General features: G+C 37.7%; 3 protein-coding genes across 8 annotated transcripts; 2 read left to right on the top strand and 1 right to left on the bottom strand.

Annotated features, from left to right (window-relative positions):
• Nucleotides 1–1839: 1839 nt before the first annotated feature.
• On the top strand, nucleotides 1840–8780 carry LOC103977857 (uncharacterized). Of its 6 annotated transcripts, none has more exons than XM_065098849.1 (5): nucleotides 1910–1925; nucleotides 3637–3791; nucleotides 4348–5085; nucleotides 5673–6175; nucleotides 8444–8780. In XM_065098849.1, the coding sequence occupies exons 3-5, from the start codon at nucleotides 4501–4503 to the stop codon at nucleotides 8535–8537; spliced, it is 1182 nt and encodes a 393-aa protein (XP_064954921.1). In that variant the 5' UTR covers nucleotides 1910–1925; nucleotides 3637–3791; nucleotides 4348–4500; the 3' UTR covers nucleotides 8538–8780. The 6 variants fall into 6 exon arrangements, with proteins under 6 accessions (XP_009391777.2, XP_064954921.1, XP_064954920.1 ...); XM_065098848.1 differs by lacking the exon at nucleotides 1910–1925 and adding an exon at nucleotides 1962–2847; XM_065098847.1 differs by lacking the exon at nucleotides 1910–1925 and adding an exon at nucleotides 1962–2847 and having other exon boundaries at nucleotides 3589–3791.
• Nucleotides 8781–10010: 1230 nt separating this feature from the next.
• Nucleotides 10011–11263, bottom strand: LOC103977856 (dof zinc finger protein 4-like). The gene has a single exon (XM_009393498.3). It carries the CDS (start codon nucleotides 11055–11057, stop codon nucleotides 10281–10283), a length of 777 nt encoding a protein of 258 aa, XP_009391773.2. The 5' UTR covers nucleotides 11058–11263; the 3' UTR covers nucleotides 10011–10280.
• Nucleotides 11264–21397: 10134 nt separating this feature from the next.
• Nucleotides 21398–25543, top strand: LOC103977855 (rhamnogalacturonan I rhamnosyltransferase 1). Its single transcript, XM_009393497.3, has 8 exons — nucleotides 21398–22316; nucleotides 23162–23229; nucleotides 23349–23437; nucleotides 23571–23736; nucleotides 23830–24119; nucleotides 24226–24430; nucleotides 24519–24676; nucleotides 24869–25543. The coding sequence occupies exons 1-8, from the start codon at nucleotides 21998–22000 to the stop codon at nucleotides 25110–25112; spliced, it is 1539 nt and encodes a 512-aa protein (XP_009391772.2). The 5' UTR covers nucleotides 21398–21997; the 3' UTR covers nucleotides 25113–25543.
• Nucleotides 25544–25935: the final 392 nt, after the last annotated feature.

The raw sequence follows: 25935 nt of genomic DNA, 5'->3' as shown, positions 1-25935 counted from the left end.
CAGCTAAGTCCGTAACAGCAAGCAAGAATATGTTCACGTCCATCGGTTTATGCATTGTATTTACATTTCAATTCTTTTTGTTAACTTTGGTTTCCATGAAGGTGGTGGTTAATTAGCTTTCTACCTTTTGAAGATGATATATCTACATAATGTTTTGCCTTAAAATATATTATTTAGTCTCATACCCTAAATGTTCTAATCAGCATCAATTTTTTTCTCAGGTAAGTCCCAAAATTGTGGCCAAGAGCATTTTTATCATCACATACACACAATGAATATAAGCTGAGACCACCTTGACCAGGAAGGATGAGGGGAGAGGAACAGCTTCTAGAACAGAGTGTAAGCCATTCTTGTAACTCATAGCCGTTACTTGCTGACCCACTTTTTAGTCAAAGTACAGCATGCAGACTTTCCCTCCTCAAACAATGATAACACAAACAGATGGTTGTAGTTGGAATCAATTGATGGTGAGGTATCTGTGTCTGAAAAGGCTTAAAATCCAGTTGGGTGTCATTCACATCAGAAACTGTAGCGGGTTAAAACTTGTAGTTGATATAATCTCATAATAGGAGGTCAAAAACTAAATTCGTAGGTCTCTCCTCTTGTATTTTGATGTCACTCAAGATAGTAAACTGCAACTCACTGAATTCCTTAGCTTCATCTGCCCTCTTTGGCACTTTCAAGGCAGCTGGTCCAGAGAGGTACAAATGCCAAAATATATAGTTCAGTGGGGTGCAAGCAATCCATCAGAAGACATAAAATAATCACAAGAGTGACACAGGTTGGATCCTTAGATTATTTTATTAGTAAGAAGAGCAGGACAGAACTCTCTGGTGTCTCTTGGGAATTCTCATTCTTTGGATTTTGTGTAGCAGCGTAGACTTAAAACTTGATTATGTCATATGATTGGGGACTTGTGGACAACATGATTAGTGCTTGTGTTATGATCTTAATCAAGACAAACCTGACTTCAGACTTATTAAACTCATCAGGCACATGGTTTTCCAGTCAAAGTAATCGCCTCTTGTGTCAGAAATATGAAGAAGGCACCACTTTAGTTCGTAACAAATCTGTCATCTATTGAATCCATCATATGTGTCCATTAAATTGAATGCATTAGCTCATTAAATAGTTAAAAGTTTAGGTTTGACTTGTGGAGTTGAGTAGTATGTGATGTTGCAGTTGTCTTCACAAGAATCATGGAATGTGGCATGCTTTCATGAGTGCTTGCTTTGGTGCTCAGCGATCATCTCTTTTTATCCATACATTATGCAGAGAGAGAGAGAGAGAGAGAGAGAGAGAGAGAGAGAGAGAGAGAGAGAGAGAGAGTCCTAACTTTTGAGGGAGATAAGTTTACAGAGTTATGAGCTTTTTTAGCTTTCAATCAAAATGAGGATTTATTTATGTTGGGTGGTGATTAATCATAAGAATGAGAGCATGTGTTGCGTCACTTCCGAGTCACTCTCGCGTAATGTGATCCAAGAAGCAATCACCATGGTCCCATTCGGTGTTTTCGTGAAATTGCAAGTGAAGATTTACAATTTACCTTGGACTGGATGCATAAGTCGACTTGACGTGAGGGGCCTATTATTCCGGACAGGTCATTGATTGTATGCTCGTGTGTCACGGCCGTCGCACTGGACACCATAGTCATCCTTCCTATTCCTCAGTGAAAACTGGGGTCCACATTTCTGTCCAGTCAAAAGATGACTTTTTGGGTGCTTCCGCTGTTCGAGACATTGGATCCGTAACCTGGCGCATAGCGGCGGACCACTTAATTAATACAAATCACCACTATTATATATATATATATAAATATATATATATAAGAAAAAGAATGAAGCTTTTCGTTCGTTTATCCTTTTACTCGACCGCATGCTTGCATCTGACGATTAGGGATTTGTTCCTCGCACCTCAACAAGAAGGTAGGATAGCAAATCATAGCTTGTCAGTATATAGGTTTCGTAGCTTGTCCCATTGGTTTTCTTCTCTACCAAAGTCTAGAATTTGGTTTTTCGTGTGGTATTTATTTCTGTAGGCCGAGCTAATTTTTTTCGTTTCTTGGAAGATATTCATGGTTGGATCAGTGACGAGAGTAAATCTTTGATCTTGGAGTGGAAAACTAATCAGAAAATTTTACTTCTCTTTTCCTGTTCCATCTGGGATTTTTCTGGAGGTAGAGTGAGTATAAGATTTCTCTTTGATCAATTCTGCAACGGGGCAGAAAGATTTTGGTCTAAATTCTATTTTAAACTGAACTAAAAATCTCCCCAAATCTCGCTCCTGAGATCTAATCTTTAAATCCGAAGTTGAGTTCCTTCATGTACCCTTTCTTCCGGGTCTTTTTCCCCAATTATTTTACCGAATTTGTTTGGTTTTCTTTTAAATGATTTTATATTGATAACCCTAACCTTACCTCTGCGTCTCATTCGAATTCGGGCAAAATTTGTTTTGTTGCTGTTACATACATATATTAATCTACCCATCTCGTTAATCACTCTCTCTCGCTCTCTCTCTCTCTCTCTCTCTCATAATCTATCACTCTCTCCTTTGACTTTAAAAGGGATGACAAATAGCCACCATCCAAAAGGATTAATCAAATGCCATCCTCCCACCACCACCACCTCCAGCTCCATTTGTCTGCTGCTTGCATAAACACGACAAAAGCCTTTTTTTTGCTTCCACTTTTGAGAGATTCAAGGGCTCGGTATCTGGGATTGGATTAGTTGCTCATGTATATGTTGGTTTAATGCCTGGTTACCACCTCTTGGATCCTCTTTTGGCTGATATCTCTAGAAACTCTGATCTTTCGTTCTGGAGGAAGCAGAAGAGGCATGAAATGTTGAGGTACTTTCTCCTATGATCTTCCTACTTTTGTGTTCCTCTAAGAGCTTCTATTTCCTTTGTGGATCTGAGGGCTTCTGGACATGGTTGTAGATCTTTGTGGATCTTTTGATATTGGGATTTCGTAAGTTTTGGTTCTTTGAGGTTTAGGAGAAAAAACTTGATGAAAGTCAAAGCATCTGGCAGTAAACGAAAACAAAAGAGAGATTACTTTTAGCTTTTAGCTTTTTTAATGTTTGTTCCTTTCGTCTGCTCTGAGTTCAGAAATGATATACTTTTCTTGAATTGATTGGTCATATATATCTTGTTTAGTGGTGAATTTGTGGGAGAATTTGTCAAGTCTTTCCGATGAGGTTCTTATTATCGGACCTGTGGTCAATACATGGATTTAATATTATTAGAAAACAGCATCTAAGGCCTGTAAGCTTTTAATAGAACTGTTTTATGTGAAAGATTCAAATTTGATGCTTTGTTGTTCATTGTGGAAGCCGATTTTTGATTAAGAATAGTCAACTCTTCAGGTTTATAGTATGTTTGGTACTGTGGTTGGTGCTCTCACACAAATCCTCCTAAAAAGAATTCTCCCTTGATGCTATATCAAGATCTCACACAAATCTTTAATCTATATACCTATATCATCAACTTCAGATGTCTAGTTACTGAATCTTATACATATGCAGTTTTGCAGAGTTGTGTGGAATTTTATTAATCATGTTCTTTTTTCATGTTCTTATTTCCCTATAGCTTGAGCATGAAGTATTTCCTAGATGTCTTTGCTCTTTGGAATCACAGGATATCATACATAAAGGCATGGTTCGCATTATCGATCCGTACCAGTGTACCAACCAGCTGTCGGTATGGTACGTACCGAGCTGTACCGAGTGTACTGACATATGATACACTACAGTGTACAGATGTATCATCTGTACCGGTCCTCTATCGGATTGGTACGTACTCTCCGTATCGAGCGGTATGCTTTAGTACGTCAAACCTTGAATAAATGTGCTTATCTTTTTATACCAGCCTTTTGAAGAAGGACAACAAGTTTTTCAATATGATATGTTATCTCTGTTGGTTACATTTTTTATCCTTGATCCTCTCTGATTCAAGGATGCAATCATTAATTTGTTGCTAATAAATTAAAATAATTTTCTAGGCTCAAAGTTGCTTATCGCATCCTTATCTACTTAAATAAATAGGAAATACTGTTAAAAGGTTTGCCTATGGGAAAAGATGAGTAAAATGCAATATTGAGCTCTGTAGTTAATGGTTTCTAGATTCTGTTAGCTTTTTTGAAGTCAGTAGCTTCTTTCTCAGTACTTGTTCTTATGTTGCATAAAACTGATAATCATGCAGAGACTTGCATCCTTATGATTCTTTCTCTGCATCTCTCTCTTTCTCTCTTTCTTGTTTGCCTCAAATAAATTTTGTCTTTATGTCTACTACTTGAATTCTGTGCTTGCTTCTCAGATGTTGAATCACCCCATTCGTATACTTCTGCAGAACATGTGCTTCTGATCAATGTCATGAGACACCATGACAATGAGTTTCATTTGTTGAAGCCAGACAGTGAGGCTACATGTGAAGTGACAGATGATCTTAAAGCAACTCTATGTAAAATTGAGCCTGAAGATATAGTCGACTCCAACTAGTTTCATGGATAATGAAGCTTCAATTAATAGAAATCAGTTCGATCCCGAATTTACAGATGCTTTGCTTCGTAATCCAGCAGGCAGTACTGGATCAGTTGAAGAAGAAGAAAAATTATACCCAGAAAAATCTGTTACAAAAGTTAAACCCATTGAGATAATAATTTTCTCCAAAGATGACACATGCTCAGTTGTGAAAGACATGTGCATAGAGGAAGGTTCATCCTCTCTTGAGAAAGTTCTGTTAGAAAATAAAGAGGTCAGTGAGATGTCTTTTTCAATGATAAATATGAACAGTGATGTGAATGGACAAATGACAGATAATGCTGCACCCGCCACACAAGATTCAAAGTTCATCTCAGCAGTTGATAAGGTTGTTGAGGAACAAAACTATTCTTGGAGCTTATCTGTAGCTGGAGAGAAACCGAACACAGCTGACCAAGTTAAAAGTAATAGTTCCGTTCTGAAGTTGAGTTCAGAATTATTGCTCTCAGCAGGAGAGTCCGAGACAGATCACAATCATGTAGTTCCAACGAGTTTTGACTTCAGTAGTGATCGGAGACACTGTATTGATGAAGCGAACATTGAGCAGGTACTCAAGCAACAATTTTTTTTCTTTTTTTGTCTTAAAAGAGTTCGTCTATATGCAGTTTGTAGATGGACAATTGACATCCTGGCTGCAGAGGAAAAAACTTAAGGATTATGCATCTTATGGACAAAATTATGTTTAAAAAATAGAAGAAAATTGTGTTAACATAGTGCTTATTAATTTTTACTCTACATTGAGTCTAATGTTGATCTGAGGGTAAAAGATTTATAACCTATTAGTTATTTAGAATTATTGAACTGGCATGTGATGTTTCATTTAATGGTTGCTGGTGTCAACACTAAAGTTGAGGTCTACAGAACTATAATTATATAATTTCAGGTAATAGTTCAAGATTTTAGTTTATTACTTGAAAGTTGAAGTCTAAAGCCCTATAACAATACACTTTTCTTCTTACCTCGCGTGTGGTCAATGTTATAATTGGGACTTCTTTGTCATGACTGTTCATTTTATGCTTTTTGGTTGGTTTTCTAGGTTCCAAATGGGTCATTACTTCCAATATGTGGTGCATTACAATAGATATATGAATATGATCAACCTAACTAGAATATTATGATATTTTGCAATGACAGAATAAAATCGAAGACACATGCTCCACAATGACAACTTTGCCATTTAGTGATGTTGAGCCCGATAAAAGCAATGTGGTAAAAGAAAATTCTACTAGTGATATGTCAAAGATTATGGGAGATGGGTGCTCTATTACCACACACATGATTTCTGATGTAACAGTGTCCAACCACAGTGCAGCCAAGGGAAATCCTGCTAATACTGAGATGGATGTTAGAGTCACTGATCCTACATTTGAATCTGGTGCAGCAACAACTGTCAAGGAGAATAGAAGAGGAGATAGAGATAGTCAAGAGTTCGTACAAGTTCAAAACCGTTCTGTCTCTGACATGACAGTTCCTGATGCTACAACAGCTCCAGCACAAAGTTTATTATATCACAGTACTCATGGGGATCTAAACTTTTCTGGCCCAAAAGCATCTTCAGGGCATATTGCATACTCTGGCAACATTTCTATGCGATCTGATAGTAGCACCACCAGTACTCGCTCCTTTGCCTTCCCAATGTAAGATAACTTCCACCATTGGCACTTTGAAATATCTTTTGAACTTGCCATATGCATAGAACGATTAGCTTGTAAGTAATTAAATGTTTCCTGATAAGTGGTGAATATTTATAATCAATAGCTTTTACATTATGTGGCTATGATTACCTACATCATTTTGTTCATCATCATTTATTGAATATGTTATATGCTTAGGGAGGATATTTGAATTAATGCAATACCTTGTGCAGTTTAAATTATATTCTCATTACTTGGTTGACAAAAATTCACAGTAGTTGCTATTTATACTTTTATAGCCATTATCATTGTAGTTTAATGAGACTCCATTTATGCAATTGTTTAATATGAACTCCTGGGAAGAAATATAGACTTCCAATAAATAGTAAAGTTGAAAAAAAACATACTGATTATGCTCTCTCCAATCACACTTGTAGTCGTATTGGCATAGTTTGTAGAAAAGTTAGTAAAAGAAAGTTTCTTGTTCAACATCTAAAACTTGGTGACTTTTCCTTTCACTTGTGGTTTATATAGAAATTGTTTTCGTTAGATGTTTAAATGAGGAAGATATTGGAGGTATTTATTATGTTTAAATCATTTATCTCTAATAGTGGAGAAGCTAAGTTACAATAAACCTTAGTCTTTTGGATGGTCTGGTTTTAGTTCGAGATATGTGGGTCATTATCTTCCAGTGCTGTACCCCATTTGCTATGAATGAATATTCCCCACATAAAGAGTGATATTCTTCTTGATATTTTATTTGGGTGTTTATCATGGGATGAAACAAAGGGCTTTATCCTATGTTTGCTCACACATGCATTCCATGCCGTTGGAGAAATTAAAAATGGAAGGCTGATATCTCAAGAATCCAAAAATTTTCTCTTTTAATTGACCATTGAGAATCATACATCATTAGTAGCAGTAGGGTTAGTGTACACCTGTCTGGAGGACAATTTCTTTCTGAAACAACTTTTTTGCTGATAGTTGGTATTAATTGATAAATTTTTGTTAAAGCTTGTAAAATGTCCTAAGATGGGTGAAACCATTTGAAGAAAATATGTGGATGGTATCTTATCTGGATGTTACTGATAAAAATTATAAACATACAAGTTTCCCATCTAGACTAATATGTCATTGGTAATTTTGTTAATAAAACATCTATGCTATCTAATTCCTGGCTGTTTTGACTTCCCACAGAAACATTCATCATGAAAATGCTAGTTGTAATATGCAAATACAATATATGTATTGCTGCATATTTTGTTCGTACAACATATTGCACACACGTTGGCCAACATTTATACTTTTGGATTGCCAACGATACATTATTTTGTACTTAATATGCTCGACTGCTCCAAGATTAGTTATCATGCCTTTGATACTTGTTGACTTGATGATCTGTGTCAGCTAAAATTTGTGTCCTTTTAGCTAATATACTTGATTAACTTCTAGTCTGCACTAGAGCACCTACAGTATTAGTCTAATAAATGCCTCTGCTTCAGTAAATGACTTTCATGTGATTTCTTTTTACAACTAAATTTAATATTTCTTATCATCTGGTGCTATTTATTGCTTTTGAATAGCTACATTAGTTGAAAATTTGGTTCTAACCCCATTGGATGAGAAATCTTTGGTAGCTAGAAGTAGACATCACTAACTCTCCATTTTTAATCGGAGAAAACAAATATCAGCAAAATTGCACCCTCTAAAAAGCTTAGGGTATCTGATCTTGTGTAAAATCTTCCCTAAGAGAAAACAAGCTGAAAGGACCTTTAGCAATCTTTCAGATGTAGGACTGCTATCTGGTGTAATGGAAGCCTAGGAGGAAATTAAAGATGATTTGAAGTCCTGGGAGAAACTATTTCATGGGATTTGGGCTTAAGTGGAAGCTATGGAGTGTGTATATAAAATAGTTCCCATCATTTTTTTGATGCAGATCTTGAAGCTTTGAACCCTCGCGAGATTTTTGTTCTTACAACTTGTCCTTAATCACTAAACAAAATAATTTTTGCAAGATATCCGGATAACTCCAGGAGATTAGGTTATTTTGCCTATTATCAGTTCTCAATTTAGTGTTATGATCCTTTTCTAACATTTTTCTAATATTGGGTGAAATTAAATGAAAACTTTTGTAAAATAGTTATTAGATCAGCAATGTATTATAGGATAGTTAAAAAACAACATATATACAAAGAACAACAGTTTTGTTGTTGCTGTTGTATCCTTTCTAATAATTTCAAGATATTAATAACCTTTTTTTACGAAATGTAGTTTACAAACAGAGTGGAATACCAGTCCAGTGAAAATGGCCAAAGCAAGGAAGTCGCGACGATGGAGGATGAGTCTTATTTGCTGTAAATTTTGAAGATATATCTATTAGGCTCTTTCTCCGAGTTTGTTCCCTTATACCTAACTGACGCTTTATACCTCAATGTTCAATCAATCTTTACCTTTTTTTGTTGTTTTTTCCTTTACCAATTTCTCTCCAGCATGTGTATCGATTCTACAGAAGCTCAATAGGTTGTGGCATTGGCATTTTGGATTAATTTTATGTAACAAGAGATATAGGTAATATTTGTTTGTTCGTAATAAAATATCATATTTTGCATTTGCAATTTACACAATCCTTTGTGAGAGTTGCGTATGGTTCAAGCTCGTCACTTGTAATATGAATTAGGGTCTCAGAGCTTGCATGTGTTTTTGTGTTCAATGAGTTGCTGATCTCTCTCATTTGTGTTCACTTTTCTTATAGAAAGTGAAATTTGCAATTGCATTGATCTTTACATTAACTCATAATCCTTCAGCCTGTCAGTTGTCATCTGTGTCAACGTTACTTGTGTTTCTACTAAGTTCCTTTATGTATCCTTTGCCAGTAAGAGGAAGACAGGAAGTTAAACTATAGTGGGTTAGTACACAACTACTGTTGTATGATTTCCTGGTTAGCATTCCGATACCTGTGCTTGTGTTTCTTTCATGGAAGATTGCTTATATCATGTGAAAGGTCAGTTTGTGGTTTCATATTGAAATGGCCAAATAAAATAATATCGATCTTTCATATCTTGTATTTAAAAGAAAATCTCTTGTTATTTTCAATCCATTAATCCGATGCAAATATAAATAAAATATCCACCGTTTTGTGGGGAAAAAGACTTATTGCACGCACTAAAGTCTTTCACAGGACCTTTCCTTTGTAAACAAAAGTCACTAAGCATCCAAAAACTCCTATAAAAATTTGATTTGGATCCACATGACTCATTTATGTATGATTAGGTTAACTAGTTGATTAAGGGTAAACGATGAAGGCATGCATGTTTTGATCTCTTGCGATTATATTCCAAGGTCCTTTATATATAGTCATCACATTCAAAAATTTATGTGCCTATCTATTCTAAGTGAGCCTCATACATCACTTAAAAAAGAGTATTATTCTAAGTGAGTCTCGTACATCACCATCAAACTCGTGATTTTTTATTTCCATTGTAGAAAGAGTAAGTAAATGGTGAGAATAGATTTTAATTTTAACAAAATTTTTATCGATCAAACTGGTAAATGAATATATTAAACTATCATAACCCCTTAATCTTTAATTAATAAATTTGTTATCTTATAACTAAATTACTATTCTATATGTTTAAATATGTCGGATATGATTTTAAATCATCGATAAGTATTGCATTATTATTAAACTAATATTTTAAGTATAAAAAAATTTAAGGATCTGTATAACTATAAGATGGGGATTAATCGTAATAATATTTGTTTTTATAATTAAAAATAATATATATATATATATATAGAAACTCACTTTTTAGATATTTATGTAACTTTTCCTTAAAAATAACACCCAAACCAATATTGGAATACATATATATTAAGCATTTGCATACATAAAAAAAATCACACCCTTACATTTCCTCCTTCCATAAATATCTCTTGCCATTGTTGCAGCCGAAAACCGTCGTTTTATCAACCAAAGGCTCAATTTAAACATTCAAACCCCCCAAAAACAAAAAAAACATCATCACAAGAATAATAAAAAAAAAAGAGAGAAAAGAAATATATGTGCATTAAGATTCGGGCAGCGAAGTTGATTCCGTTGATGAAGGGACTAAGGCAGATAGATGGTGGGGTCGGCGTCCGCCCAATGGCTCTGATTCCAGTACGCCGTAGGATCGACGGTGGTGGTGAGATCGAAGAGCGTGGGATCCACCGGCCCGGACCAATCTAGCGCGGCGAGCCCGCCGCCGCCGCTGATCGACCTGGGGGCCGAGGTGGCCGTTTGACCTATGAATTCCAGCCTGATCACTTCCGCCGGGGCTGCCGTGACGGTACCCGCGGCAGGATCCGGGAAGATCTCCGGCGCCGGGCAGAGAGGAGGATCCACTTGTAAGGGTGATTCGAACGGAGGGTTGGGGTTGGAGATGGAGATCTGGGAGTTGAGGAGCGCCTGACCGGGGAACGGCGCCGCGAAGGTGGTGGCGACCGTGAGGTTGGTACTCTCGCTGCTACACCGGGAGGCGGAGGAGGGGAGGCGGCGGCGTTGGTGCTCCTTATCGGCCGCGGCGGGGGGTGGCTTGGAGGAGGATTTGGAGGAAGAGGAGGAGGGGCGCTTGGACTTGCGGCAGCCACCGCCGACGGGGACGTTGCGGAGGACGCCGCCCTTGGTCCAGTAGCGGCGGCAGGACCTGCAGAAGTGGCGGGGCTGCGAGAGGTTGTAGTTGTTGTAGTAGCAGAACTTGGTGTTGGTGGATTCGCAGCGTGGGCACTTCACCGGCTGCTGCTGCACCACGGCCGGCCCAGGGTATCCCACGAGGCGGCGTAGCTCGGCCCCAGCTCTTCCGCCGCCACAGAAGACGCGACCGGGTAAAGGATGGAAGTCCTGCATTTCGCGGGAGAGCAACGGAAGGCGTGAGCTCTTCAAGAAGACTCTGCTATCTTCTCCTGTGGTTCAAAGGGGAAGGGGAGGCGAAGGCGTTCCACGTTCCGGAAGATGTGTGTGTGTGTGTGTGTGTGTGTGAGAGAGAGAGAGAGAGAGAGGGAGAGAGAGAGGCAGTAGCCACTAGTTCTTCTTCTGCAAAGTCTCGTTTTGTATGGCTAGGGATGGTGTTATATTATCAGGAGGAGGTGGTAAGAGTTATCGCTTGGCCACTGCGCAAATATCTTCCGTTCTTGGATTTACCGCAGTGGCCCCAACTCACCGTGTTATTACTCCCATCATCAGATCCACAGCGCTGTCCATTTTAGCGTCAACAATCTTCTTCCAGTTCTGCCAAGATTTGGGCACATCATAATAATTGGCTCCGTAAATTATGTTGCGACCCTCTCGGATGATCGATCGCCCGTGACGTATAAAAGGACGTGCAGTACAGTAGAAGAGGAGCCCGTACCTCCTGTCCGACTCCCTCGTAATTATTCCTCGCCCTGTTCACGGGTACTGCTTCTACTGCTCACTACACGACAGGGCTGGGAAGAAGAGCCGTCTGATGGCGTTGTCGTCGCCCCCACCGGCAGCTCACCCTGTCATCCTCCGCCTCTGCTGTGCTCATCTCCTCGTCTCGAGGCCGCGGTCGACCCACGTAAGAGGACGACGGGACGATGGCTGGCTGCCCCTCGTACGCCTTCTCTGACACGAAGAGGACGAGACCTCACGAACTACTGCTCACTTCCCTTCCTGCATGGGGTTTAGGATGCCGCCAAGGGACAGGCCCACGTAGCGTAGGAAGACTGCTTCCCTCTCTCCCACCTCGTAGATATTGCTGTGCTGCTCGCTTCCATATGTCGTAGGACTACTGTTTGTTGTCTGTTCTGATTCTTTGATACTTACCACACCCAGGTGAAGTTATGTGGTAGTTCACTCGTCTAGTTCACATATCAGATGATGAGTATGAATGAAGCAAGATTTGATTTGATTTGAATTACTAAGAGCATAGAAATCATTTTTACACCATGAAAAATCGATATAAAACAATGGAAATGCATGGGTATAATGAAATGTGCATGGGTTTCTAGAGTTTGCATAAAGTTATATACATTGTTACAATTTATATAGCATGGAGAAGGCTTTGTCACTTGATTCTTTAGATAGATAACTCTTAGAGTTTGCATAGGTTGTGTGTAATATCATGTCATCCAGGCTAGCAGACTGATATACAACAAGCACAACTCTTGACTCAAATGCAGTCCATTAGTTGCTTCCTCAGGTCGATATATATGATTCAAAGATCTACACTAGTAGCTCAAAACAGTACTGTGCCATCCTGATTGATGAGGTTTGCTCCAATGGTCGACTGCCCTCTTCCCCTGGGAAAGTTTCAGACACAGATCCTTCAGAAGCTGTTTCCCAACTACTTAAACCTCATTAATGTCACAAGTTGGTCCGCATTCCTGCGTGTTTGTTTAAGAAAAAAGAGGATAAAGAAAAGTGCAATGATTTAAGTGCATTTAGCTCCTTTGTCATCCACTCTTAGTGCTGCTGCATTGAGCAGCTTAATTACTGGGTGTAGAAACCCTAAGTTGAAGGTTTGGTGTTGTCGCAAGTTTTGCTACCTCAAGTTTAATGGCCAAGAACGCTTGCATGGGAGATAGTGTCGCAATTTCTTTAGCATGAAGGAGAACAACTGGTTGCCATCATGGAAAAACAACTCCCAGTGGTCTTGCATCTCAATTAAGTATCCATGCAACAGGCATCAGATGTATGATTAAAGTAGAAAGATTGGTTTCACAAGTTACACAAGATTGGTTACACACACACATACATATATGTATGTGTGACAGAAATCTGCCATTACAAATGGTGCAATAAGATCAAGTCAATATGGAGAGGAGGATAAATGCTCCCACTGTATGTCAAGCATGGGCAGTTGTCTTGCCACACGGGGCAGCACATGGGACGGTGGAGAGTTTGGTGGGTAGAGAGAGAGGTGGAAGGCTGTGAAAGATATGCTTAAAAGAGGCAGTGCTTGTGATGTGTCCATTGACAATGTATGGTAGAATTTGGAATTTGATGTCACTCAAATCCTCTCTCTCTCTCTCTCTCTCTCTCTCTCTCTCTCTCTCTCTCTCTCTCTCTCTATATATATATATATATATATATAGAGAGAGAGAGAGAGAGAGAGAGCATTTGCCCTCCATCCACGGGCAGTCCCTGTCGTGGGGAAAGCAGAAAGATAATGCCATTGCAGTACCCCATGAAAGTGTCATCTGCCCGATCCTCACCCTCCTGTTCTAGCTGAGCTGCAATTGTTGGTGGATGTCTATTTCACCCTTCCATCACCAGCATTCACCTTTCTCACTCAATGTTTCTTGCATTATAGGAAGAAATAAATGTACAGAATCAACACACCAGCATTAAAACAGGTCAGCTCAAGGAGGCCTATGTAGGTGGTGCAACAGAAATCATAGGAAGCAATCAAAGAACCTTAGCTTCTCATGTATGTGGTGTTCACTGTTTGGAGTCCTCACTTTGATCCACTTCAAACATGTTCATTGAGAAGATAATATAACATGTCCTTCACCTTTTTTCTCCCACTAATGTTCAGGATTCAAGTGATCTACATAGTTTGTCATTGCCTGATATCATGTGAAATAATCCCCAGAAATTACATATATATATATATATATATATATGGGATAATTGTAGTGGGTGGAACCTGGCAGTCACAATGTTTTAGATAAGGATCCTTGAACTCAGGAGAAAGAAAGCTTTTGACATTGAATTGCTGTGGACCCCAAAGAAGTCCAAATGTTTAGCCAAGGGAGCTCCCCCAGCTTCGTGTGAAGCTGACCTGCATGGTTACATGTCCGTAAGAGTAGACATCCTGCCAGGTTGCATTATTCTCATCCTAGCATCAGTTCTTATCCTGCTGTCCCACCAACAGAATGACAATAAATGGGTGATGCATCTACTGCTGTTGGGTTAAAATGCGTAAACCATGTGATAAAAAGTAAACTTAGAACAGCAGCTTCAACAGTGTGTTTATGTGGAAGAAACAATGAAAACAGTGGCAGAATACAGAAATTTGGACTGCTGAACTAAAAGCTGCAGTTGAGCACAAAGGTCAGATTAATTAGTCTGTAACTCTAACTAGGTTGATGAAGACCTGTAGGGTTTCATTTGTCTGTAACTCTACATAAACTCACAAATCCACAGAATGTGATTGACTGTAGGTACACATGCGGTATCATGTTTCCAATATCTAGAAATCCACGTGATGCCAAGGCCCTCTGCACATCCCAAGACATGCACACAGCGAACCTTGAGTTGTTGCTTTCTCTTGTTCTAGATCTGATTTCTCCCATGTCATTATGCAAACCACTGGACGTAAACTTAGCTTCCAACAGCTGCTCTGACGCTTAGTTCCTTTAAGTTATTCTCTCTATGGTTCTTTTCTCTACATAGCACGCAAGATTAGTGAATCATATACAGCCAAGCCACTGAATTCTCATGAAAGTGATGCACAAAGCGACACAAATCAAGTTGTCTTCTACAAACACAACATATGTACAGATACTTCCAACTGCATCCAGTCCTATCCCATGCATCCATTTCAGGTACAATGAAAGCACTGTATGAAGCCGAGATTGCACTCACCATTAGGTTGACAGATTGCCAGGCACAATCCAAAACAATGTTTGCATATGATTACTCCTTCCACAGATTAACCCACAGTCGTCAGATCACCATGTTTTCTTGTCAGTCCACACATCATGACAGCAATGAGTTGTTCTTTTCACCTTGTAGGTGGGAACCAGTGGCTGACACAAATGTTGAGCGGCCATGAAAGACAACACAAGGTGATGCTAAACTAGGATGTAAAAAGAAACGATACTTGTAGGAAATATGTACATGCTTGGGTGTGGTAGAGGAAATTAAAGCTCCTTCCTGCTTATCTTTTACATCAGACCAGCTGGAAGAACCGGTAACCGATAAAAACAGGTCGACTGCACTTGGTACATTTGGCACATGAGTATGATCAACGATCTATCTTGTACTCTTCTCCTCTAACATCAGTACATCACATAAGCATCACAGATGAGTCCATGGGGGACAAACTCTGGATTTGCTAGCTGTATCATCAACTGAAATTAATGGACGGACATCAAGAGTGAAATAATTAGTTCTTCCAGTTATCAATCTCCAGGACCATTTTATATGAGTGTACTTGTTAAGAGGTGCAGTCCTAAATCTTTCCATTTATCTTCATAGTTTACCACTAAATTATCAACCATTATATTTGATTTTTGTAAAGGATTAAGCCAGGAAATATTTTGTTATAGGAAATATTGGTTTTTACTATAACAAAATGTAGTAACTTGTGATGAACTTACGATGGTATAGGTTCAAGATAACTTTCCAACATATACAATAGAGATAACCTTAGTGTTTGACATTTTCATCGACAAGAGCTTAAAGCGTTGCATACTTAGGGACCATTGATACGGCCCGTAGGAAGCGAACAATGGGTGTACCCATACAATTTTATCATTTCGAAATATGTGAGCTCTAAAAAACACCATTGTGGGTAAGGAAGATACGAGGAACTTATAAATCCTTAGTTCCTATACTCCTCTGGGAGTAAATGACCTTATCACATACAAATAGCTTGTGTTATCACATATAAAAACATTCAAATGTCAAGGCAAAAATCATCAAAAAAAATTACAGCTTCATCCAAGAATCTGCTGCGAGGATCTCACACATGTAAAAGTAGTTTACTTGGTGATATACACGGTTGCCAAATACAATATTCTTCAACTTGTAGTTTTTGAGGAAATTTTATGCTTTTTTTTTTTTTGCATGACTCAGAAAAGTCATGAGAGAGAAACCTATAGAATTTTACCATATTTTTCCCTATCATGACCTAATTAGTTGATTTGTAAATTTTATTGTTAGATTTTAGGAAATGAATATTTTTTATTGAATATTTGTTTGTGATAATTTAGTAAGCGTATTAAAAGAAAATATAAATAAATAAATAAATTATGAAAATAATATATTTCTTACCCATTGGGGATGGCTTATCTTGGGGATCCCTCTCCCTCGTATTGGTGGTGGGAGGAAGAAGGAGTGGAGTCTCACTATAGGTTTTTGGTAGTTTTTGAAAATAAAATTTTTATTTTTATTTTTTTCAGTTTTCTAAATTTTTATTTATTTAGATTAAATTTAAATATGTTCTTTTGTGTTTAATTCAAAATTATATTCAGATTTTAATATTATGATCTTTAATGATTCAAAAATTTTAAAATATATATTAAAAAGAAAAAAAATACTTATATGCATGCTTATTGCTAAATTATTTTAGATTATTGGACTTATTAATCGATATTTTTATGTTCATATAATGCTAGTTGATTAATTTAAATACTAATTTTTAGTAAATTTTATTATGATATAATTGAATTCATCTATAACCATTTAATCATGTTATAATTTTATCATGATTTAACCATTCGATGGTAATATACATGTTCTATTTTAATTTAACTGAATATTGATGCTATAAAAACAAAAAAGATTTGAAATCAAATTGAATACAAGAGGGTTGATCGAGTCGAACCCGAGTGAGGTTGTCGATTGGACTCGATCAACCCAAGTTGTATTCATTTGAGTCAAATTCAATTATGAGGCTAAGCTCAAACCAAATCGCAGGCTTGGTTTAGCCTAACTTGGAACTCATAGGTAGATGCTTTAGCCCACACAGCCATCATCTCTAGCCTAACTTGGAACTCATATAAGTCAACCTAGTTTAGGCTAATCTAGATTACTTGACCAATTCAGGCTGGTTCAAAATGATTCTGAATAAATTTGATCGATTCAAACCCATTTGACTCAAATTAAACCTAATCAAGTCTAAATTGGATTAATCTAAGGTGATTTAAAATAGTATAAATAAAGCTTAGAAGTCAATTATGATTTACCTAAATCATAATTTAGCAAAGGTTCATATCAATTGAGCTAATTAATGTATGTTCTTTGATATTATTAATATTTAAAGGATATTTAATATTAGATGTCTTAATGAGATTATTTCATCATGAAATCGATATATCATGTTATGAGATGATTATGTTTTCTTTATAGAGGATAGGTAAGGAGATTTTTTTTAAGATTAGTGGGTCATCAGATGTGATAGGTAAATAATTTTTCTATCCGTTGTTACGAGGAACACGTTCTAATCTTAGTAGGGGAAGGACATCACTTCATCTACTATTGAAAGTATGATATAATTTCTCCATTAGGTATTCGATATATGCTAGTAAAACAATTTTAGTAAAACAATTGGCCTATAACCTCACTCATACATCATAATTGAGTCAATAACTATTTGCTTGATTTTTGTCTTGAATAATAAATGAGTTTTAATAAATTCTTAGAATTTAGGTTTTTAATAAAGTGATATTGATTATTACTCTTGATATATATATATAGTCTGTGTAAATATATTATAATTGAAAGAAAAAAAACATGATTTTCATTATTCTTTATTTTTCTTGAATAGTTTACCAACTTTAGTTGCTTTAGATGGACGTGAGGTTGCAAAGGTGACAATGATATGACATATTATATGGAAATCTTTGTAGTTGGGACTTCAACCAACTTCTTAAAAGATCAGTTACTGTCCTCCTGAAACCAAATTGATTCGAAGAGGCCACTGAACTTGGAACATTTGACATTTTGTGGCACCTTTTATATTTTTCATGAAAACAATAATAAACCCATCTTTATGCACTTTTAAAATCAATCTAAATCTTTTTGCATTATTTTTTAATTAAATTTGATCCACTCTTCCCATCTTTTGCATCATTTTTACCTATTAAAAAATGAAGACTAAGGAGAAGGAAATGAAGAATTAATTTTGGGACACTCATAGCCAAAACTATAGAATGAGATTGAGATGGAGTTGGACTAACACTTACACAAAATTATTGAGATGATGATTGATTTCCTCTTAATGATTATTTATATCATCCAATTAAGAAAACTATTTGTTTCTATGCTTAACGGAACAAAAAAAGATTTTTTTTTATATTTTACGATTGAAAAAGAAAGTTAGAGTACTATATTCTTTTGATTTAAAATTAATAATTATTATATTACAAATTATAAGACATTAGATTTTCTTGAGAATCCTCTTCCTCCTCCTCCTCCTCCTCTTCTTTCTAGGCTTACTGTTGCGGCTAATAATAATAATAATAATATGATGATGATGATGATAATAAGAATGAAATTAATTAATTAATAATATTAATAAATAAAAAAATCTTTTTTTTAATGTTTTCTTCTAATAGGTAAGTTGTCTGTATTCCAATGAAAACTGTTTATATGTATTTGAAGTCTGGTTTCTTTCATAGTAACATGTTGTGGGGTTTTGAATAAAAGGTTAGCAATGTTTTTGGTTTTGGTGTGAAATTCGTCTGTATTTATGGTTTTTTGCTTCTTAGATTAGTCCTTATGATTTAATGGGTGAATCTAAGTACATTCGCTGCAATGAAATCATTTTGAGATCTTGAGAGCGTCGGCTTTTGCATTTTAAATCAGTCACATTATGGCTTCATCTTTGCAAGAGAGAAAAAGAAAAGAAGAAATCGAGTGGCTTCGTTCTCCTTTTCCTGTTATTTGAAAGCAGAATTTGATGCGACTTGGATTAGTAGTGGCTTCACAACATATGAACAAAAATCTCACTCATCCCAAAATTATGTAAGATTTATTTGTTGCTCGGAGAAGGTAACTTCTCTGACTTCTTCAAGATGCCAATTCCAGAAATCTCTGAACCAGGAAAATGGAGCTAAGCATGTTGTCTTTTCTGATTTCTCTGTGGAATTCGGTGCTGTATTTCTTGGAAATTTCCGACAGTCCATGCAAGTTGGGCACCGAGAAAAACTTGCAATGGAAACTTCCGAGACTGATGCTGTTTGAATATTGGATGTGTGAAAGAAAGATCTACTTGAAGAAACTTTCATGCTTATATTTTTTTGCACTCGGAGAATCCAATTGAGTTGTACTCTCTTTTCCTTGTGCTTTTTTCCTTTGATTTCTTCTTCTCTTGTATGTGGTCCATAAAACACCAATTATAGGACAAGAAGAAGCCACAATTTTCTGCATCGGTCGATCATAATCCATGCTGTTTCCCAACTTCACCAGTTAAAGTGGGATAAATAGGCTTTCTTCTTTCGAGCACACCTTGGAAGAAAACAAGAGAATCATGTGAATGTGCTGATTGGAACACACAAAACGATGCATCTATCTCACCATGGAGTTTGTTGGCTGAGGAGATCATCATTGACTGCAGCACTTCTTCCCCCTCAATCGATTGTCTTTTTGCATCAAATTTGATGTGATAATATCCGTCTTCTTTTTTTCTCGAGTAGTATTTCCAGCTTGAGCATTTCCCCATCAAATCGAACTTTGGTGTCACCGAGTTTAACCGAGCAGCTCTGCAGTACGAGCTGCAGATTTAATCGTCCTGTTGTCATTCATGGCAGATGGGCTGGCCACTGAAGCAATGTACCGTCAATTACCCATGGAACCTGCAGGGATGGTGAAGCAGCACCCCTAGTGCAGAAGAATCTCCCCGTCGTGGAGGAGAGCCATAATGAGTTGGAAGACGAGCGCTGCATGAACATCCACAGGCCCATCTCGGTACCTTCTCCTGTTGAAACCGGTGGGTGGTGCATGAGCCAAAGGAAACACTGGGACAGTTCCTCCATCTCTGCAGGGGCAAATCCACCGTCCTTCTCTTCTCTGTGCATGATGCAATGAATCTTGTCTTTGTTAGGTTCAGACTCATTTAGTGTTGGTTGGTAGCTCATTCTATTACCAATCTTACTGCAGCTTGTACGTTTGGTGAAAGATCACCAAGATTGCTTCTTTACCATACAAGTAAAGCTCGAATCTAAAAATTAATTCCCCATATGAGTGTCATTTGACCTGAAATTGTTAATGATGGTGTGTTTTGTCATCATAACTTTGCTTTGTTTTGATTAAGCATGATTATCTTTTTTCTCTTTCTCTTGCATTTCACGATCATACCTGCCGGTCATTTAATAGGTCGCAACAGATTTAAAAGTAGCTAATCCGATGTGACCTCTTTGAATGGCCGAGGCATGCCATTTAGCTCAAATGGAAGGATCATGATCTTGAGCTCGTATCCTACATAAATGACAAGGATGGGAGACCTAAATAGCATGCATGCTAAGTACGAACATACGTAATGTTGTCTTCATACAATCTTTTCTCATGATGACAAGATTTTAGCGCGTGAAATGACCCACCCGCGGTGCAGCATGTCGAGGACCACACGGGAGGGTGTATGAAAGATCTCGACCGTCCAACTGCTCCGCTCTTTCAATCTGATCCTCTGCGATCACATCTCATGCCCCTTCGTTCGAGAATCTCAAAGTCCCCGACGAGTCGATGATCTGCATGTCTCAATCATGATCGACTGTTTGGACATTTCTAATACTTTTCCTATGGGCTGCCGAGTCCACCAACCCCGATGTGCCTCTCTCGCTTGGATTAATTCTTTAATTTGGTCAAATGCCCTTTTCAATTCCAACTTCGTTTGGTGTAATCAGATTACTCTTGCGATATTATTCCATCGATTTGACAATTAATGTGTTGGTATAATTTATTAGGATTTATTTTTCCTTACAAAATCTATCTCAATAGATTTTTTAATTTCGAAATTTTATTTATTTATTTATTTATTTGGAAGTATGAGCACATTCACGTTCATACAATAATTATCTTCTACGGTGCTTCAATAAGGAGAGAGAGAGAGAGAGAGAGGAGGAGGAGGTGGTGGAGAGGGAAGATTACAGTGTGACATGACATCCTGTGATTCGGTGGACCGTTCTGACACGGCGCCGTCGTGGACTAACGGTACGACCGCTAACTGGACGCGGACGCCCCTCACGGGAGAATCAAACGGTCATCCCCGTCTCCACTTCGCACGGCGCCCCCACATAAATCGCCGCCGCGAGATCACGCCCGTCCATCACGATGCGATCGCATGGTGGTGTGTGCACGATCACGCACTGCTCTCTTCACGCGTTAAAATGCAGGGGGGACCCGGGAGTAGGTGAGCTGGCAGGCAATAATTGGTGCGCCGCATTCGACGGCCGAGGGTTAGGACTTAACCGTGGTTGAGGAGTACCGGCGAAAGACGTATACGTATATTATATTATATGCCACCGACGCCCCCTCAGCTAATGTCCGCCCATCTCTCTCTCTCTCTCTCTCTCTCTCTCTTCATTCTCTCTCTCTCCCCCTCCCTCGTGAAATCGCCGCCCACCTTTGATTTCTCCTTCCTAATTATCTTCTAAATCACCGAACTTGGCCCTTGGATCATGAACCCGTAGAAAAACACGGAGTTGCGAGGGTCTTCTTGCAAGTAATTGACGGTGTGAGTGGCTCGAAATTGCGAAGAACTCAGGTGCCACCCTTGTTTTCCTAATCGGAGAAGAAAGCTGTGGGAGAGGTGGGCTAAAGAGGTAGAAAGGTGGGATTTTTGGCAATTTGTTTGGCGGTATGTAAGGTTAGCATCGGTGTTTGAGCTGGATTTATTTCATGTGTATAAAAAACAAATTTTTTTTGGTGGAGACATCGCCTTTTCTAATAGAATTCGAGGCGTTTAAGGAGTCCGATTCGTTGTATCAAGCTGCATTGAGTGGAAAAGGCAGATTTCATTTTATTTATTTTATTTGGTCGCAAAAATCCCGTGTTGGCTTTAGAGATCTCGAAGGTTTGAGGCTTGGTATGGTAAGAAATCAAATTTAAGGATTCTCTTTTCATGTATGGGAGGCAGAGTTCCTCGGATTTAAGGGATGTGCCGCTTAGAAAGGACAACAAGATCTGACTACTTGGGAAAGAGGCAGATTGATCTGAAAACGGAGGGAAGCGATTCGAGGGCGGAGAAGCTGAAGAGCCCGATGGTGTCAAGGCCAAAGATGAAACTTTGGATGATCCGGGTGACGACGATTGTATTACTGTGGACATGCGTCCTCCAGCTCATGGCGATAGGCGAGATATGGGGGCCGAAGGTCTTGAAGGGGTGGCCTTCTTGCTTCACCTCCTCAGATTCGCCGCTCACGGAGAAACAATCCTCTCTGATTGACGTCGAGAAAATTGTTCTGCCACCCAAAAGTGAGTTTTTTCGGCTCGTCATGCAATTTTTTTTGTTGCTTGTCATGTAATTTAAGATCTGTTGATCGTATTGTTTTGTTTTTTGGACCCTCTATATCATTTATTTCTTTTACAATCTGTGACCAAGAAATTGATTTTTGATTTGAGAATTATGAATATTACTTATGATGGATCACAATTTTTTGCCTGCTTTATGCTAAATTGTGGACGTCTTTGAGTTGTATAAATTCTAATTGTCCTTTTAAAAATCCTCTTTGTATTATATAGAATTTATGATTTAATTTATGAGGCTTCTTTTTTTCAGTGATAATTGCCTAGAATTCACTAACTGCTATTCAAGTTTGTTTGCCAACAAAAAGAGAAATAAAATTATACATTGTTCTTAAGCAGACTTGAAAATTTACTATGTTTGATTATTAGCAATTAATTGAGGACTAAGTGGTGTACCATTAGCTTTTAAGTTGGCCATGTGATTCCTGTTTTTTCGTCAGTTCATATATAAGGCATAAACCTCCAAATCAGCATGTAACATTATCCCATAAATTCAGCTTCTTGGGTGCTGAATTTATAATACCTGTTTCATAATTCAAGACCTGTTTTATAATATCCATTAGAAATATGTTTTATCTAATGTTGTTATCCTTCTCTAGCTTAATCTTTCTTATCTCTGCTGCATCTAGCACTTAATCAAGTTCAGGTATAAACAAGTATGGTTTTCATTTTTATGCAGCACTATAGTTGCCCAAATTATCATCTATTTTACGATGACTGGTTTAATTACATCGTTTGCCAGTTTGTCAATATTACTGTTTTCTCATCCAAATTATGTACGTACCTGTCTTTAGGAATCTACAGAAATAATGGATACCTGATGGTTTCATGCAATGGTGGGCTTAATCAAATGCGAGCAGCAGTAAGACTTCATGAAATTCTCAATAGTTCAATTGAGAAATTTAAGCGTATATCATCTTTTCTTCTTTGCTAGTGAAAGTGATTGTGCGTAGATTCTCATATTACAATTTTTTCCTTCAGATCTGTGACATGGTTGCTATTGCGAGATTTTTAAATGTGACACTCATAGTACCAGAATTGGACAAAACCTCCTTTTGGAATGACCCTAGGTATGTTTTTATTTTCAGTTTAAATTTCTTAACGATCAGGGTTTAACATGTTGATGAGTTAATTTGTATAATAAAATGCTGTAGTTTACTATTCATTCTTTTTGCAAGAATAACAGAATTTCTTTTATGACAGTGAATTTCAAGATATATTTGATGTTGATCATTTTATCACCTCTTTGAGAGATGAGGTCCGGATATTGAAGGAATTGCCACCTAGGTTGAAAACAAGGGTTGAGCTTGGGATGTCTTATTCGATGCCACCTGTTAGCTGGTCTGATGTCTCTTATTACCAAAATCAGGTTGGTATGCCTCTGTGAGGATAATGAAAACAAATGAATTGATGTATGATCTTCTCAGTAGAAAAGCTGATAGTCTCCCTGTCTTGAAACCAGATTCTTCCTTTGATACGGAAGCACAAGGTTGTGCATTTGAATAGAACAGATGCTCGGCTTGCTAATAATGGTCTGCCATTAGAGATACAAAAATTACGCTGCAGAGTAAATTATGCTTCTCTTAGATTCACTCCTCAAATTGAAGAATTGGGCAGAAGAATAATTAGAATTCTGCGACAGAAAGGCCCTTTTCTTGTTCTCCATTTACGATATGAAATGGACATGTTGGCCTTCTCTGGATGTACTCAAGGTTGCACGAGCGAGGAAACAGAAGAATTGACAAGAATGAGGTACAAAAAGAACATCCTGTTTGAATGTCCTTTTGTCTTGCTCTTGACATTGGATTCATAAAGATCATCATGTCGGCTCTGAGTGGCTCTTTCCTTTTGGATATAGATATGCTTATCCCTGGTGGAAAGAGAAAGTCATCGACTCTGACATGAAAAGAAGAGATGGTCTCTGTCCTTTAACGCCAGAAGAAACCACCTTGGTGTTGAGGGCTCTGGATGTCGATCGCAGTATCCAAATATATATTGCAGCTGGAGAGATTTATGGTGGAGAAAGGAGAATGGCTGCTCTGTCTGCTACTTATCCAAAAGTGGTCAGTATTAGCTACAGTTAGTCATCTCTAATTGTTCCTGCTTGTAATTTTATTTTTTGTCTGATATATTGCTTGTCTGTATTAATAGGTAAAAAAGGAAACTTTATTGGGACCTTCTGATCTTAGATACTTTCAGAACCATTCATCGCAAATGGCAGCATTAGATTACCTGGTTTCATTGGAGAGTGATATCTTTGTTCCTACATATGATGGTAACATGGCTAAAGTTGTCGAAGGTCATCGAAGGTACTGTACATTATACTTTACTACTGTTATTTATAAAATTATCTGGTGATGTTGCTTTTCAGTTTAACAATGTTGGTGGATAAACCAACTCCTACTAGGTCAACATGTTCAATACTAATTGATATACAAAACCATGTTGCAAGTTCCAGATACTTGGGAATTAAGACCTGTAATTATTATGCATACTTTCAGGTACTTGGGTTTTCGGAAGACGATCTTATTGGACAGAAAACTCCTAGTTGATCTGATAGATCAGTACAATAATGGTACTCTTAGTTGGGATGAATTCTCTTCATCAGTTAAGGAAACACATGCTAATCGCATGGGAAACCCTGTGAGGAGAGTGATGATTCCTGACAAGCCCAAGGAAGAGGACTACTTCTATGCAAATCCCGAAGAGTGCTTCCCACAGCCGGATAAACCATGGATTTCATGAATCTGTTGTCAAGACACCATTCTATTTTGCAACTTTCCAAGAATGCCATTGATTTAAATCATTTAACAAGAAGTTAATTATTGGACCGAATGATGGGAATGCTGCCCATGGTTTGCTTCCATGGAGGAGAAAAGAACCAAAGAGGTTAGCACGTTGCAGATGTCGTTTTGATGCAGCTGGCGAATATACACATTTATACGATAGCTTTACTTATATTCTTCAAATAAGTATTTATTCTTGTATAGAAGGATGAGTGGGAGAGAGGTGAATGCAGAAAGGAGCTTGATTCATGTAATTAAATCTTCATGTACAACACAGGAGATTGTAATAGGGAGGTTAGTGTTTGGAAGGATTTTAGGTTGTTTCAGGAGCTCCTTCGTATACACAGTCATGAGATATCTCTCAAATTCAAGTTCAAATTTTTGCTGTTATCTCCACTGCAAGTTTGATTCCTTCTTTTGTTACTCCATCAGGTTTTTTTCTCTAAGTTACATTTGGACAAGGGTATATGCATGTTCATGCAAGCAAATTCTTTCAGAAATAAACATCAATACATGCAACAAATGCTTGTGTCTATAAATATTGCTGAAGTGCGATTTCCAAATAATGTCATCCTTTGGAAATGAGGAGAGCTAGAGAGAAAAAGAAGGCAAATTTTGACCTTTGTTATGGCTTGGTCATAGTGGAATGGGGAATTCTTTTTGACAGTTTGTTGTGTTTAGACTACATGTTTAGTGCCAATTAAACCTCATTTATATGGCAGACTTATGAAGTATTATCTATTAGCAATTCCTTTTCCATTATTACATGTTAGCCTATGGAA

Source organism: Musa acuminata, chromosome BXJ2-3, assembly GCF_036884655.1.
Source record: "Musa acuminata AAA Group cultivar baxijiao chromosome BXJ2-3, Cavendish_Baxijiao_AAA, whole genome shotgun sequence".
NCBI lineage: Eukaryota > Viridiplantae > Streptophyta > Magnoliopsida > Zingiberales > Musaceae > Musa > Musa acuminata.
This window is presented reverse-complemented; position numbering and strand designations above follow the sequence as displayed.